The sequence below is a fragment of the Pyrgilauda ruficollis genome, unplaced genomic scaffold, assembly GCF_017590135.1.
Source record: "Pyrgilauda ruficollis isolate IOZ18807 unplaced genomic scaffold, ASM1759013v1 scaffold56, whole genome shotgun sequence".
In the NCBI taxonomy this organism is placed as follows: domain Eukaryota; kingdom Metazoa; phylum Chordata; class Aves; order Passeriformes; family Passeridae; genus Pyrgilauda; species Pyrgilauda ruficollis.
This window is the reverse complement of record NW_024527266.1, coordinates 774417-792184: the sequence shown is the minus strand read 5'-3', so window position 1 is coordinate 792184 and position 17768 is coordinate 774417. Positions and strand designations below refer to the sequence as shown.

Here is a 17768-nt window from a genome sequence, read left to right as displayed (position 1 = left end):
CAGGCAGAAGTTTTAGCTGGGGAAAAAGTAGTCTTAGCCATTAGAAAGCTGGCCCTGTTCCAGAAGAGAGAGCATCTGGCCACCAGCTGTGTTTAGAGGACAGCAGGCCTAAGGAACAGATCAGGGGAAAACTGGAGAAACAAGTAGACAGTGCTGAAATTTGTAATGAAAAGAATGCCAGCCTTCCCCTGTCATGTCCAAAACCTTTGCCCTCCACATTCCCCATCCTTTTCTCTTCCCAGCTCTTGAGCCAATTATTGGAAAATCAACTATTCAGGACAACACAGATACCACTTCTGGGCTTAGGAAGGAATCCAGCAGGGCTCTAGAGAAAAAAACCCAGGGAATTGTGGAAACTAGCGGCATGTGAAGCAAAGTGGGAATGTGAGGAAATTCTGGAAACTAAGGGAGAAATGTGTAGGGATATAAGGAAAGATCTGTCAGGAGGCAACGACAGGATGTCTTGTAAGTCCTCAAATATTACAGCAGTGGATTAGTATAAAAATGACAGATGGAAAGGCAACTTCACTCATTAGAGGATGGAAAATTATGATTAAAAAAGAAAATCCTAAGTGTTTCTAAGGATGTTTTAACTTTTTCCATTTTACCAAGACTGGAAGCAATATTTGGCCTCAAAATTTGTAAATTATTGCAACTCGTACAAAGACGAAAGGAAGAGAAAGCTTTTTATTTTCCAAGATGATAACACCATGTCTGAAAAAAATGCTAATAAAATGCTCTGTTGGAAAGAGCCTTATCTGATAGGGATGGTATTCGTGGGCACCCACTGAAACTCACATTGCTTTTTAGATTAAATTGACAAGAGCCCTTCCCCCAGCCCCAGATTAATGGAATGAAGAATCCACGCATGAAGCCACATATAATAAAGGTTGGAGATTACGAAACAGGCTAGAAGACACGATCAGAATTGCAATTGATCTTGATGAAGTGGGGAAATTGCTCTGATTAGAGAAGAACAAATTTAATAAGGAGAAATTGAAAGTGTTATACTTTGAAAGGTGTAGTAAACAAATGCATAAATAAAGATGGAAATCCTGGGAAGGCAGCAGTGAATCCCTCAGGAATTATAAAACAGACTAGATCAAAGTCAGCCATGGGATGTTCTTGAAGAAAATATCTGGGGATATATTTTCTGATATGCTTTACATAAACCACAGCAACAGTTTCTCTGCTTTGCTTGCTAATGTATAAAACTCCTGCTGAGGTATGGAAATTTGGGGAAAATGAGAAGCCATGAGAGGAATGACAGCAAAAATCAGAAAACACTAACAAAGGAACTAGGAAAGACTATACTAGTGATGCAAAGAGGGTAATTCCTTTCATACATAAAATAACTTTCTAAAAAGATCTTGTAAGATCATCTGTTTTTCCTGTCAATCAGGACTCGAAGGAAAAGTGGCTTGATTTGCAGTGAAGAAATTCTGAAGTCTCTTAGGAAAACCTTCTGATTATGAGAGTGGTGAAGATCATGGATTCCTGTGACTGGATTTCTGAAGAGCCTGCAAACTGCACATTGTCTGGCATGGCTCAGCTGGACCTCACCCAGCCTCACATCAGGAGAGGCAGACTAAAATCACCATTTCCAAATGCTGGTTTGTGAATCCACAAAGGTTTGCTGGCTGCTTCCAGGAGAAATGAATGCTAGGTTTACACAGGCTGGCAAAAGTCCTGGGGACCACTGGTCAAAAAAGAATTGAAAGTTATGATTATTTTTTCTTACGGTTTCCTTCAGCTATACATCTGTGATGTTTGGATTACCAGCATTCCAAGAGCAAAAGTTATTCCTGTATGAATCCTTAGCTGTAGTCCCTTCCTGTAACAGCTCGGGGTGCCCAAACACGGTGACCACCTCAGGTACAGCCACCAAAGGTCCTATTAACCCCTTTATTGCCGAAAGAAACCTAGTGAACTTCACCACAGACACTCACAACTCAGAAGAAGGACAAGCATGGAGTTACCAGTTTTTCACTCCTATTTAACATAATGATTATTGTCTGAAAAACTTTGCTATATTAAACCATGAGGCTGCAGGGTGAGGCCTGCTCTTAGCTAGTTGTTTTTGTCATAGAAGGATGGGTTTCCACGGATGAGATGGCACACGAAGCAACAACAAGCACCTCTGTGTGTTGCTGCTGTTGTAACTATGGTCTTGCTTCTTTATGATCACAACATTCACTCAGAAATAGCCATTACTTATGAGTTCCAGACAACATCTTCTGTGAACATCTACTATGCAGAAAACAAGATCTAATTGACTGACATGCAGTGTCTCTGCAACATTAATGGCAGTTTAGACATTTTGTCATTTGTTTCAGAAACTGTAGAGGCTTTAGAAGACCAAGCATAAGGGAGGATTTATACCTCAGAGTCATAAAACAGGTTCCTACTGTGTTGATAACTAAAGGCAAAATGGTGTTCTCTGAGCACATCAAAAGTTGGAACATGGAAGGGCACCTGATGTAGATGCTTCAACAAAAGAAAAAGAGGTTAACATGCAAACTTCTAAATTTCTTAGAATGGCACGGTAGAAAATAAATGTATTAATGACACTTTGCCATGGAGAAGGCAACATCTTTGCCTGCTTCTTACTGCACTTTTCAAAGAGGGCATCCAGAATGTTGTGGCACGTAGCAGATTTGTCTTGCTAACAATATGCTGCAAAATAAACAAAGCTGACATTTGACATTTAAATGACATCCCCCCCACCCCACCCTACCCAAGCCCTGCATTGTAGATTACCTATACATTCTCAGGATACAGTGAGAAATCATTCTACAGTACATATTTAATTATAATTTTAAAAGGTCTAACTCAGACACAATCTCTGGCCAGTAGCAAAGTATCCACACATCACTAAAATTAAAGATCTGTTGTTATCTCTTCACTGCAACAAACAGAAATCAGCATCTCGAGAAGGAGCTCCAGGGGTATCATATCACAGCCAGTCACACCAGATAAAAAAATAAGCTAATTTCACAAATGAAGTTTGACAAGAAGTAACATTGCATTTGTCTTGGCAAAACGAAGCACAAATGGAACATTTCACAGGTACAGTTACCATGCAAACGCATGTTTGTTGAGTTTGTCATTGATTTCAACCCCAAATCACGAGTAGCATGCAGTTCTCCTGCCCCCCCAACTATTGTATTAGAGACAGTCTGGGTATTGTGCCTCTTTGGTGTAACCATAGCCTCTTAGGCAAGATTATACCACCCTAGGAAAGAATACAAGCAAAACTTGAGCATATGTGTGTTTACACAATGTACATTTTACCATTTAAAAAACCAAAACATGTTACATAGATTCTCAAACGCAGCTCTGTTGAAAATGAAATTTTAAGCTTAAGAAACAGGTTTTAAACTACAAGGCCACCCCATTATTTTTTATGAACAGTTTAAAAAGTTCCCACCCCTAAAAATCTGCCAGTATATTTCCTCAACTATAACAGTCTTACCCACTCTCTAATACAGCTGATCTTTGCTGGACAGCAATAACAGTTCTTACATTTCTTAAATGCACAAGATAATGGACTCTGGGATAGATATAGTTCTTAACTGTGTAACACTGGAACAAATCTGACTTAAATGATTAATTGGTCAATTCAGGTGTTCCCCAGAACTACCCTTCAGGCAGGGACTTCTGCTGTTCACTGATGTGAGTTCTGGCTTTTGTTGGCTTCAAGCTTCATGAACAGGCTTGTGTTCAGAATGTGAGTACAAGGGCAATTCACTGGATACTCTGGTACCCAGCTTGCTCAAAACCAGGGAGGAACTTTGTATTCTCTCATCCAGGTGGGGACACAGCCCCAGCGCAGCACCTCTGGCTGAGACAGAACTGTTTGGATGCGACGTAGAATTTTTTACATTTTCTTTTTTTGTAGTCATTTAAGCAACTGCAACAGGTTTGAGCAACTGCAACAGAAGACTTAACTTCCAGGGTCTTTAATTAGAGGGTTACCATCTTCCTCAGCTTTACACAATGGAGCCCTTTGAAGAAGACAAATGAATTGACTGAATCCTTGTGGCCAACGTCCTCTGTAAGTCCTCTAGTACATTCTGACCAGATGTTTCTCCATTCTTGTCATACAACAACTGTTTGAAAGCTTCGTTTTCAATGAGGACCATCATGTTTTTTAGAAAGTAGCCTTCACAATAGGCAGATAGTTCTGTGACGCCGAGGAACTACAAGAAGTGAAATTAGAGAAAGATAACCATTCTGATAAAACCCAGGCAGCAAATATAGTGCTACACACAAGAGCTACACACAAACAAATACACAAGCTAAGCCTTTTAGACAGGCACAGTCTAAAATGTGCTTACCTACAGATATAAATGCATGGAGAGGAAGGAGTTAATAAAACAGTATTTTATGCTGATGATTCTCATAATAATTCCATGTTAAAAGACCCTGGCTGTTGGGGAAACAAAATTCCACAGACTGAAGCTTTGCTCCCTTGGAAACTGATGGAAGTTCTACCACAGAGTTTACCAGACCCATGATTTCATGCTAGAAGTTACACCCTAAAACTACAGGTTTGGGAAAATATGACAGACCACGTTTCAAGAATGCTGTCCTTAGCAAGGATGGGACATATGACTGCAGAAAGCTGTCATGCAAAATTTCATGCTTTGAGGAGAAATGGAAATAATCAGCCATTGAAAAAATCTCCCCTGGGCAGAGGAAAGCTTCCCAGCATTGGACACTTTAAGATTCAGCTGGGCAGCATGCTGGGCCATCTAGTCTAGACTGTATGTTTGCAAAGAAAGGTTGGACCAGATGATCCTTGAAGTACCTTCCATGCTGGTATTCCACAGTTCTATGATAGCAATTTAAAAAATGGAATGTCCATAGGGATATTAATGATATCAGTACTCTCCAGTCAGCATTTATTTGTAAATATGACCAAATCCACATTACAGAATCACAGAATACACTGAGCTGGAAGGGACTCACAAGGATTACTGAGTCCAACTCCTGGGCCTGCAAGGGACCATCCACCAAACTGTATCTGTCTCTCAATCCTGATGACAAAGGCTGTGCTCCACTTGCCTCTGGGCCAACCTGCTCACACATCCCCCTCTGGAAAGGTCGGGGAGGTCCTCCAGGTGCAGATGAGCTGCAAAGCAGCAAGGTCAAGAAAGGTGTCCCTGACCATGGCTCCAAGTAGATGACCTTTAAGGGTCCCTTCCAACCCAACTAATTCCAGAAGTCAAAGATTCAGGCACAGCCAGGTTGGCTATTGCTGCAATGCACTACTCATAGCAGTGCCAACCTGACTCTGGCTGTAAAACCCACCCAGGTACCCCATTTCCACTGCTTCCACAGGGAGGTGCAGGCACAAATAACTTGCAGGTTAGGGCTCTTACAGGCAAACCAGGAGCTGGATTTAGCCACCGGGTTTGTTAAGTCCCAGCATGAAAGAATTTTCTTCAGTCAGGATGTAAACAAAAGCCCCATTTCACAATTCAAAGTAAACATGATTTTAAAGTAAAATTATTGTTTTTACTGACAGCAGTACAAATTGAGAAGTTGGCACATGAGCTACATGACAAATAAAATCTTTTTCAAATAATTCCTGCACTGTAATTTTTTTCCTCTCACATTAAATGGACCTACAGATACACCTCATTGCTTATTTTTATAGGTGGATCTTTGTGCTGTTTCAAACACTGTTTGCATGTTATCTGTACACGAAGACCAGCATTACTATTCTCTGTAGGAAATACCTGATGATGGGAATGGAGGTCAGATCTGCAGGGGTTTGGAGAAATCTGCAGGATTACTCTGTTCAATCAAACCTCCATGTCACAATGCATCAGTTTTATCTTTTGTATAGACCATGCAAGTTAGAGAAAAAATCTCTTTAAAAATGCTTGAAGAATATTTCACTGCACTTATTTGTGTAACATTTCCATCTTCCAAGTGAAAATCTAACTACTCCACATGAGGAGGGAAAAAACTGAAAAGAATAAATGTGGTAACCACCTCCACCAATGCGTGAAAATAGGTTTTCTAGGACAAGAAATGCCATGCTTTTGTGTCTAATGACTTAGGCAACCTCACAAGCTAAGTATATAATTTGATTCCAATAAGAAACTCTCCAAGACATAAAATTCTCATTACCATCCTTGCAGGGCTCTGAGCCATTGCACTTCCACAACATGGCATTTTTATATATTGACAAGGTGTCACCAGCATTGAGTGTATCACCCACTGGGCTTCAGGCAGGAAGAAACAGGTAATGGAAATGGGAAAATGCATCTTGGAAGGTGAAAGCAGAGATGCCTACTTCACTTAGTGATTCTTGTAGAATCAGCTCACCAGTTTGTGCTGCCATGAATAAGGGATAGATCGCCCACATAGTGGTACACTCAAATTGAGGTTGGACCACTCAGGGAAGGGGCTGAGAAGCTGCCACCTTGGACTTAGACTAATTTTGGATTGCCACTATACCAGGGACCTATTAATCAGTCAGTCCCAGTAAATGAATGACAAATCTACAAATCTTAAACATGCAACAAATGTACTAAGCATATTATTTACATATACATATATATATATATATATATATATAATATATATAAAACTACTTATTACAGAACTGACCTACAAGAATGACTGCAGACACACAACATGCAAGCATATGCAGTTATTTTTACCTTGGCATGATTATAAATATCCACGCAGTTTTCTGTATTAATGCTTTTTGCACAAATGATCTCACAGTGTCGTTGTAAAGCTTCAAGCTGGAAAAATTTAGCAGCAGAGAGAAGCTAAAAAAAAACAAAAGGCATGGAAAAAATAGTCAAAAACTGCTGAGTGATACAGAATCAGAGCTTGCTTCTTTACTGTTTCATTATACTTTTTTCTCTGCCCCTTCTTCAGTTAGCATGAAAGTACTGACAAAAAGTCAGAATGAGAGATTGCTTTGTTGTTTTAACCCTCTGCAGTCCCTTCTAAATCACACAATGGGAATCTATACACAGAGAGAACACCAAAGGCTACTCAGGTCCACATGCTGACTTTGGAATGGGACAAGGAGAAAAAGGAAACAGCGGTTTGAAGAATATTTTGTCACTGTGCAAACATGACTGCAACAAAAGACCTGCAAATACATCCCCAAAACCAAGGTTCTGGTTCAACTATTCCCCAAGATCTTTTTGAAACAGAGCACCTGGGCTGGATGTGAGGAAGTCAGCAGAAAGGTCAGGAACAAGTGTACAGAGGAATTCAAACCAAACGATGATGACCGTCCTGGGCAGACTTAATCTAGGGAGACAATAAACTTCAAATCTGCCACCTCAGCAGGCTCAGGGGAGTGGAATGAGATCTCCATATGCTCCTTGTCCTAACTTGTGAGCAGCTGTCAGGGGATGTCCAGGCCAGGAGCACTCAAACACTGTCTGGGGTCCACGTTACTCCAAGGAACGAGTGCACAGAGGTGGGAACCAGCTTAGTCAGGCAGTGCCTAGCCAGCATTCATGTGAGTGTCATGTGTCTGCCATACCACAGCTCTTCTGACACCAGCACTGACCTCCCTCTTTGGCCCTGCATCTCCCCTGTGGCTACACTGCCTACCCTGGCACTGCCTTGGCATCTCTGCATGCCTGTGGGGTGAAAATTGCTTGAATTTTGAGTTCTCCTACTGATTTCAGCAGTGTTAGTATTTCCTCTATTGCCCTTTTTCTGTCCTTTTACATGAAAGTCATTTAATTTTCTGGCTTTCCATGGCAGGCCATTGTCTCTGGCTCTTTGCCTTAGAAAGCAGGTTGGAGTTCTTCATTGCTTGACACCTTGCTGTAACCCAGCCAGACCTTAGATCGAGCTGTTCATGTGTTTAAATAGCACTTACTCAGGTATTGAGGCTTTTACACAGCCCTTATTATTTGGGACTCACAACAAAAAGCTAACCTGCGCATCCCAAAGGGGCTCTCATGCTGCACTGGGGAACAAACAAAACCCTGAAACTTCCATGACATTATTCTGACTTCTCCTATGCAGTCTGCTCAAGATCTACTTTAATCCCATAAATAAATCCAAGTGCTGGAAATCTGCAGTGCTGATGTGATAGCAGCCAGCTGGCCCCAATTATGAATTGCAGCAAAGATTTCTGTGGAGTATTTCTGGTGCTTCTTGTTATCATATGTGTAATAAGGCAAGTTGCTAAATGCAGTTTTGAAAGATAAAGACAAATCCTATTCCAGCTGCCTCTGTGGCTCAAGCAGTCATGTGCTGGTTTGTAATTACTTTAAACTGTGAGGAACCACGGCCAAATCTGTTATCAAGAGATCAATCAATCAGTCATACATTCTGGAGTCTCAGAAGTTTTGAGATGTCACAAAAGTAGAGCAAGCTGCCAGCTGAAATGCAGCACAAGCTTTTTAACAGCCTAGGTGATAACACACACATTTCTATAAAGCCACTGCACTGCCTAGTCTAAAATTCTCTGTTTCAGAAAAGGTTAGAAATTCAGGAAGTCTCTCAAAACTCTGAGTGAAACAGAGAATTAGGGAACTTTTCCTATACAGTTTAGGAAGTCGACTGCCTGCACTAGAGAGGGGTAATTTCAGTCCTGACCAGTTCCATCCTCTGACTGCCAGACCGTAGAGTTATAGGGACAGAATAATACAGGCAACAGCGACAGGACACGAGGAAAAGGAAAGCAGCTGCACCAGGGGAAGTGCAGATTGGCCATAAGGAGCAGGTTCCCCCCTGAGAGGGTGGTCAGTCCCTGAACAGGCTCCCCAGGGAAGTGCTCGTGGCACAAAGCCTACCAGAGCTCATGGCACACCTGCACAACACTCTGATGTGGTTTAGCTAACATAGCCCTGCAAGGAGCAGGGAGTTGGACTTGATGGTCCTGATGGGTCTCTTCCAACTAGAGATACTCTGTGATTGTGGTGGCAGATACTGATAGTCACCTGCTGTTTAAGTAGCTCTGAATTTAGTATTTACTGACCGGCATCCTTTTTTGGCTGCCTGAAAACTCCCTGAATGACTATCAAGAATTTGCTCAATATATCTTAGTTCAGTTTAGTTGGAGTGGTTTTGCTGATCATAGCTGACAATGATGGCACACAGTGTTTGGAAGGGGATTACTTAACATCCATAAGGTTGTGGTTGCATGGCTGGTGGCTGTGGCTGTGTGAAATTCCAGTCAGCTCCAGCTGGCTTGGTTTGGCTTTTGCAAAAGGCCACAACAGCACCTGGATGTTTTAAATTCAATGAGAAAGAGGCAAAGAAGTCTCTGTATCTCAGGGAGCAGATTATGGTTTTATTCATAAAATCTGAGAGTCACGTGCTTGAAATTGAACTGAACTGTGTCTCCAGTGGACTTCTCTCATGGTTAGAGCCCAGCATGTGCCCAACACTTCTCCCATGTGAGAAATAAAATCAGATGTTTTTAATGCTGATGAGACAGGGCTAAGTTGCTGGAAATTGGTTCCAGATTGTGGTAACACCAGCTTTGCCTCTAAGTAGGTATTTGCAAAGTCTCCCAGTCTCCTGCAGGACTGCAGAGAGCCTGGGCACTCCAGATGAGGCACTGCTGGCTCTTACAGGAGTGCTCATGTCTTGCCCCATGGCCACGTGCCCTCGGGTGAATGGTACACAGATCAGTCAGCATCGCTCCCACTGCAATTAAATAAATGTCTCTTACCTCCATAATTTCATTATTTTTAATCAGGAGTGACTCTGCACCTCCATAATAAAGATACTGCATTACCAGCTGTAATAAAACAAAGAAGTGTTTATAAAAATCAGTCCAAGACAAAGAGGAACAGGGCACAATGCAGGCAATACCCGAGGCTCTCCTAACACCACCACGGATTTGTAGGTAAAAAGGGCTCAAGCCTCCTGATTTCAAAGATATACTTGGTTATTCTCTCGCTCTGCAAAGTTCAGTGTTTCCTTCTCTCAGGTAGTCTAATGTCTCAACCCCTCACCCTCAAATTGTCTGGATTTCCTGGTGAGCTCCAAACAGCTTGCAGGAAACTGATTAACTCGTTTGGAATTTTCACTGTGTTTCCCAGTCAGTTAAGTACATCACTGATTCAGGCAAACACAGCACACAGAGTGATTATTCCCTTACTCCCTCCCTGGCAAAGGCCACCTTCATCCAGCTGTGTGTGGGCATGCATGGAAGATAAGAAAGAGGTGGAGGAGGCTTTGCACAGTAACACAAGCTAGCCAAGATTCCTCTGTGGGGAGCCCAGTTATTGTGGGCAGCTGGGAATTATGTGCAGCAGTAACAGTTGACACATGGAGCTGCCTGAGCTCCGGCTCAAAGCAAGGGAAGCATATCCATGTACATGCTACAGGTACAGACAGCAACCTCTGCCTTTTCATGGCACAAAATTGATTGGAGAGCACTGCTAAGGAAGGGAATGAAGTGTGTCTCTTCCAAACCTGTCATTAAATACAGAAAGAGCCAACTGCGGAAAGAAATGCCTATGCTGACAGGCAGTGCTTTGTGTGCACAGCCCATGTCAGTGAAATGCAGGTTGCTGTATCTGCTGGGGCACATTTGCAATCCATAGAACTCTGCAGTGCTCAAACAGAGATGAAGCCTGTGCTTGTGAAACCACTGCTCTGGTTTATCAAATACAGAGGTGCTAATTTGGACAGGGCATGTGTGGTGCTCCTCTTACAAGTTCCATTCAAATTCAGTGTGAGGACTGTACCTGAAAGATGGGGTACTTCACATAGTTGATCTCAATACAAGTACTATCAGATGAGGGCTTGCTAGACAGCAATGCTTTAAACCTAAATAAAAAGGAGCAAAACTGAAATACCAGCCCAGTTATCTCAGTGGAAAAATGCAGTAAAAACAGTACAGAAGTTCAGTGGAATGACAGCATCAATTCTTGCAAAAACAGTACACTGAAATGAACATATTTGTCACCAGAAAGCATCAAGATTTAGACATTAGCATGAAGTTCAAACCAAAAGTAAGAAGCTTCTCTCTAGAAGATTTCAATTCAAATTTTTTTTTAAAAATACATCTAATATAACAATAGAGTAAAATGTACATCCAAAACTCAGATTCTGTAATAACACATATTACAGATCCCATTGTTTTTTTCTTGAAGGCAACATGATCTTTTATAAAGATCTGCAACATTTAAAACTTGAATGTTTTCCTTTTTTGAGGGAGATAGATTTTGGCTTATGTCCATTATGCTGGTTTAAAAAATCTTTTGGAACAAAACAAAAAAAAGACACTGAGACTTTTAATGCTCCTATGCACGCTCAATGTAATTGTGTGAGAAGAGGCAGGAGAGAAAACTGGATAGGTTGCTGTTCTCCGATTATCAAAACCTGAAATTCAGGCACAAGTTTCAGGACAAAAAACCCACATATTTTTAGTTAATAATTGGAAACTTATGTGAGATATATACATATGTAAGAATTTACTTCTCAAAAACAGGTATTCCTGTTGATCAGACGGTGAAAATGGGCAATGTGCTGCCAGAAACAACAGCCCTTGTACTTCCTCTCTTTGATAATTCATGTGACCTTCCAGCAGCAGTTCAGAGCTCAGCTTATCTATCAAGACCAGCATTTGCTGGATGGTAACCTTCCCCCATCGTGACTGCATCTTGTTTGTTCAAATACAGATGACAATTTACTTGCTTTCACTAGTGCCAAACTCTATTATGAACACAATTTAGTAGCCTTAAAGCTGGAGTTTGGAACACATTTGTACATCTACCAAGAAGCTCTAAACATCAATATCCATTTCTTAGTTGAAGGCAGGGTCAGGTACTGCAGTTACTTCATGCAAATCTCGTTACTCTGTGCTGTGAGTTGGCAGCACAACCAGCATCAATTCCCATATTGCTTAAATCATCCAAACTCAGAGCTCTGTCCTTGCCACATCTCAAAATAAGCTGTTATGAAGGGTCAGTAAGATTTGTTTAAAAGCACACATTGAATTATACAGCTGCATACAAATAATGTTTGTGAGCAACTCTTGGGTTGGGTTGAGCTGGGAAACTCACATTCAGCCTTCTGAGCACGGGAAACCAACTATCAATACTGCCTTTGGATACAGTATGATATGTTTCACAGCTATTTCATTTCATTTAAAAGTTGTCGAATGCTGTCAAGAATTGTGTGATAGTAGCTTGTTTTTCCTGGAGACTGCTGAAACTGATGCAAGGCAGGATTTAACCACTCACAAGAATTTAACCACTCTTAAATTATTAATAATCAAAGTATCATGACTCCTGCATGGTCAAGAACTGCGTGGTGCAGTAATGAGCACCATGCCACTGTGCCTCAGTGCAAGGAAGTCAGATACATGGCCAGAAGCACGGATCATTCACTGGATGAAAATCTATTGACAGGAGCACTTGTTAAATACCTGGCAGATCAACCAGAAACAAGCTGTGGGGATGTTCTGATTAAGAAAAATTTGAAGATTGGGCCACTAGCCCTCAAAGAACTGGGACAGCAAAACCAACAAAAAACCCCCACAAACCCATAAAATCAAATTATATTTTTGTTAAAAAACAGAGATGTGTCTCTATTTTACCTTGGCGATGCAGTAAATAGCAACACTCGATGTGCATAAAATGGTCTTCCTTCCACCAGAAATGTGACATCTGACATCTCTTTATTGTTAAGAAAATGGGGATCTAGAATAGCAAAAAGAAGGAAACAAAAAAGTCAATAACTTTAATTTGGAAGAGGTCAGGAACATACTGAATATTTCCCTGTTTTGACAAAAGAAAGTAACAGAATAGAAGGATATTGTTTTTAGTGAGTAAAGCCCATGAAGCTGTTTTGGACAGAGACAACCACACTGAGTTCAGACAAAGGGAATTCAAAGCTCTGAAGACCATGACGACCTTTGCTGAAATGACACCCAGCCGTCCCTGCCATGTGCTGCTGGCACAGCCTCCAGCTCCGCTACCCAGAGCAAACTGCAGCTCAGCAGATGATGGGGGGCCCTCTGCTCATTTATACTCTCTTAGGCCACTCCCTGTGTGAGGAAGTCTCTGTCATGGGGAAGAGGGTCCTGGAAAATTGTTTGCCTCTTCTCCCAGTCCCCTGAAAACACCCTGGGCTCTGCTGACCAAGCTGACAGGGCTGTGCTGGTGCAGCATCACCTGCAGCCAGCCAGGGTGGTTTGAGATCCAGACACACACCTTGCTCCAGGGCCAAGGCTTGGATCCCAGCCTAATCAGCTACACAGACAAATCTTTGCAGATTTACGGCCCCACTCCAGCGCGCCTGATGACCCTCCTCATGTCAGTGGGAGTTTTAGGTCAGGTTAAATTTGGGGCCCTTCCTTCCTCTAATTCTGTCTTTCAAATTGAGATTTTTCTGACTTGTGGCCCACTCAAGCACCGGCCAGCAACAGCCTTCCCACAGCTCTCCCGGAGAGCCGACGAGGATCTGCAGTGACGCTTACCCAGGCGGGAGGTCTGCTTACGCTTAATTTCCACGAGCTTTGGAATTGGGTAGGGTCCATAGCAATGAGTGAAAATGACAGAGAGCTGCTGGCTGATCACCTCGTTCTACACAAAAGAAAACAAATATACACAACATAAGATCAGTATGCAAAGGACATGTTATGTTGTTCAAAACAGCCGCCTGTTTTGAAGGTGAAAAATGTGATTGCTGAAGCTTTATTAAAAATAAGAGCTTACGATTATTAGCATTTGCTAGAAACTGCAGTTCTCATTTACTTGACTGCTATGTCTCCTGTACAAATAATTTTAAATGAAGAAGTCTTCTCCTTGGATGACAAGTCTTCTTTGCCTACAAAATTCCATAGCCCAGTCCCCTCTGCAAAAACAAAGTTCCTTTACAACAGTGAGTTCATTTTATTTGCAGACATACTGTACTGGAAAATGACTTTATTTTTTGCTCTTAAGAAAATGGTCACATCTTAGAAAACCCGAGCTGCAGACAGATGCAGCTGCACAGCCTGCACACGTTTTGAAGCGCAGCAATCTCACAAACAGACCCTTCCTCTAGAGAGTGACTGAGGCACCAGAGCCAGCCACTCATTTAATCCCAAATGTTTCATTAATGTGCTCTTACACCTCTGGCACCAGTGTGGGCACCACTGTGCTGTGGAAGCCAGACCCTCATAGAACCAGGTCTGTTCCCTGGCCTTACCCCTTTCTGCCCCAGCTTTGGGGGCAAGGCACCCATAAGATGCTTTCCTAAGCACCTTGAGTATTTGTATGCCTAAGATGCAAGGGTACTGAAATGTATTTAATGCTTAACTACCTAAGTCCCAGATGAAAGCAGGATTTAAAAACTTTGGCAAATTTTATCCCACACTTTGCTGATAACTGGAGCAAGTCTAGACAAGTTCAGCAGTGCCACACTGCTAATTCATGGTGCCATCTTTTAACTACCCTGTTGGCTGGTGAGTCTCTCTACACCAGGAAGCTGTGAAATGGCAAGACACTTAGACATAAGAGGGTCAAAGGCCAAGGAAATAAGCAGGTGAGGGACCAAAAAAAAAGAGTATAAAAATTTGAGGAATATACTTGTTCTATTAAAAATATCTCCAGGCTTTAGAAGCAGAAATTGAAGCTTTCCTTGCTCTGAGTACTTTTCAGAAGTCCTCCTTAAACCCCACGAGTGACAAGGAGGAGTGGCAGAGATGCTGTAATGACTCTCTTACTGAATCTAATCAAACAGGGTGGGAAGGGGTAGAGCTGTTCCCTCACAGGCACATGCTGATGTCAAAGGAAATTACACGCACTCGCCGCAGGCAGGAGTTGGCTCCTATTACTACGTCAGATGTAGCACTGAAAGAAACTCTAAGATAAGAGAAACTCTCATACTGAGAGACACCATTTAGCAGGCACAGGGCCCAGCCTCAGAGAAGGGCTCACTGCTGTGGCCCCGAGACAAGGAGGGCGTCTCACCCCAGGAGCATCTCACTGTTCTGCATCCTCCTGTCAGACTCAGCAAAGTGCCTCACAAAGGGAGTGAATCACAGGCTAAAGAGAAAAGGAAGATTTAAGGCCAGATTTAAAGAAGGAAGTGACTCAGCTGCTGGGAGGGCTGGGAGGGGAAGCTTTAGACAGACAGGGCAGAAAGAGCAATATCTTCTCTGCTCGGAAGGGCTGTGCCGGAGCGCCAGGGCCGACTGAGTCAGGCAGGGAGGAGCACGTCCAGGGGGATGCTGACTACCAGCAGGGCAGCTCCCAGTTGGATCTGGCAGATGCTAGAAGTCAGAAAATACAACAGAAGATGGGGACAATTCCATGGTTACAGTGGAGGGAAGCTTCCGGAGAGGAGAAACAATGCTCACCTTTCCCTGCAATGAATAAAAGCAAAGTGCACTGAAGAGGAGAGCTTCTGGCAGCCCCCTCCCCAATCTGCTGGGTGCACAGGTCCTGTCTGTGTCACTGAGGTTTTCATGGGTTCCATGAACTCAGCAGTCCCAGCCACAGCTGTGCCTACACAATAGCTTCTTAGAAACACACACATGCATCAACAAAGACAATGAATCTCCTCCTTCCAGGGTGTCTGTGGGAACGTGCTGATGGAAAATCTGGGTATTGGCTTTGCTGTGCCTTGTTAGGAGCTGGAGGCCCAACTCACCAGACCAAACCACAGGACCATGGACCAGGACATCCAGCTGCACTGAGACCAGGGAAGGACAGGCCAAACTCAGCCACCCAAGTGGGAGAAGGGGATCCCTACTAGTAAGTCCAACCAACATAAAGAACCAGTCATGCCTGCAGACAATCCCACAGGAGCCTGCCTACACGGGTGAGGGCTACCAGCACCCTGGGTCACCAGCTATGTGGTTTGCAGATACAAGCCCATTAAAAAATCACTTTGCCCACAAGCCCATGAAAAATATGGTGTAAACTAAGCTCTAATTAGCTCAAAATGTGATACACTCACACGAGAGATGCTTAAAAACCCCAAGACATGGAACAGAAGTGGGACAAAGAGAAAAGAGACCTTAGGATGGACACATCAAAGAAAGAGGGCCATCAGACAGACAGTGGCTTCAGACCTCCCATGCAGAACACTGACCTCACTTGGCAGAGAGAAGGCTGGAGACCTTTGGCTTCTACTGATATCATTAAACACTTACATCTCATGCCATTCAAAGGCCAAAAAATGTGCTCAGCAAGAAAGCTGTGCTTATTTACAGTCATTGCTAACAAACAGCAGCAAGGGAGAGGACTGGTAAATTATTGCAGCACGCCAAGTTTGCTTCTCACACCCCCAGCAAGTAGCCAAGCTCACAGGGCTGTGGCACTGGATCTGCTCCCCACAGTGCCTCCGCTGACTTTTACCAATAAACCAGGCAGAAATAGGAGAGGGAAAAGGGATACTTCATGTGCAGCTGGATGGCTGGGGAAAAATGGCTTTTTAAAGCCAAATCCTGCTCTTGGAGGACTTGGGCTGCCAAGAAGTGACTGGGAGCAACTCCATGACCTGGGGCAAGCATTCCTCTGAAAGACAGGAGGACACGTTCAGCCTATTCAACCTTCACTTTCACACAGTGCCCACACTGAGGTGCTTAGAAGCTCCCACTTAAGCACCAAGATGGATAATTCCTCCCTGTTTATCTTTTCATCCTGTCAACCTAACTGTGAAAGCAAAACTGCAGCAGTTGTGGGCAGCAAGATTAACACTGGAGAAGTAAACCAAAGTTTGTTTTCTTGCTGCAGTTTGATGTTGGAAAACATTGTGCCAGGATGTGTGAGGCTGGCACCTGGAGCAAGGCCAGCCTCCCTTTAGTCATGGGCGTTCATTTGCACTCCAAGGGAGCCGACGCACATCTTCTTCTGTGGGAGGGGGAAGAATGTTTGGCACAGGATATAATAAAAATATTTACCTAGCCATGGGGTAGTTTACAGATAGGGAAGAGGGAACAGGGAACAACAGCGAGTCTTCTGAGGGAGATGGTGCTTCCAGCAGAGAGCTGGTTGGTGAGCAAGCAACTTTGCTTTGTAGATACAAGCAGTCTCCTGACTTAAAAGCATTCTTCAGCAGAGATCTAAAGGAATTCCCCAGTCCTGCTGAATGCACTTGAACTGTGAGGGGAATTTATAAATTCTTTTGAAGCAAAGCTGGAGGCTTTCAAGTTGTTGGACCAGAGATGCCTTGTTGATTGATCTGAGAAGAGGTGAAGACCTGGGTGGGAAGTGCAGGGATATTTTTTCCTGAATGTCCATCTGACGAAGGTCTGTGGCAGAATTCAGGGAAGTCTCCTCCAGGCTTCAGCACATACCCTGGGAGTGCTTCCTTCATTCCAGGTTACACGGATCAATGCAGCATAGCCATTCTGGGATGTGTTCCTACAAGGCACTGGACACAACTGGGAAATACAAAGCCAATATTGTCCAATGTCTGTGCAAGACACGTGTCTATGCCCCAAACTCTGCAGGGCAAAATGTGTGTTGCAGACTGCTCAAACCCCACTGCTTAGTTCTTACCAGCCTACAGACAGCCTACCACCACTACGTGGCTGCCCTGTACAAGGCTAACCTCTTGGTAACAAGTCAGGCTTCTTTCCTTTGTCTCTGAAATCCCAAGCAGTATTTTGGGGTTTTCTTCTACTGATGCTACACTCACCAGCTCAGCTCCATTAATGCTGTTTTAACCTAAGTCTACCAGGCCCTCAAATTCCTCTACCACATAGCCCAAAAACCACAGCTCACCAAAAGCCCAGCTCACAACATGAAGGCAGAAAAAGTAACACTTATTCTTCTGGGCTTGGTGTCTGCCTGTTAATACACAACTCCCCA

The 17768-nt window shown here is 43.2% G+C and overlaps 1 protein-coding gene across 2 annotated transcripts in view; it reads right to left on the bottom strand.

Annotated features, from left to right (window-relative positions):
* Nucleotides 1-2792: 2792 nt before the first annotated feature.
* Nucleotides 2793-17768, bottom strand: part of BTBD11 (BTB domain containing 11) — a 162976-nt gene continuing 148000 nt past the window's right edge. The window contains exons 12-17 of one of the 2 annotated variants that reach the window (XM_041481698.1): nt 13442-13547; nt 12560-12662; nt 10704-10785; nt 9680-9748; nt 6681-6794; nt 2793-4202 (exon numbers count right to left, since the gene is read on the bottom strand). In XM_041481698.1, the coding sequence (XP_041337632.1) occupies nt 3993-4202; nt 6681-6794; nt 9680-9748; nt 10704-10785; nt 12560-12662; nt 13442-13547 (684 nt within the window). In that variant the 3' untranslated portion in view covers nt 2793-3992. The remainder of the gene's footprint in view (nt 4203-6680; nt 6795-9679; nt 9749-10703; nt 10786-12559; nt 12663-13441; nt 13548-17768) is intronic. The other variant, XM_041481697.1, reaches the window with a different exon arrangement.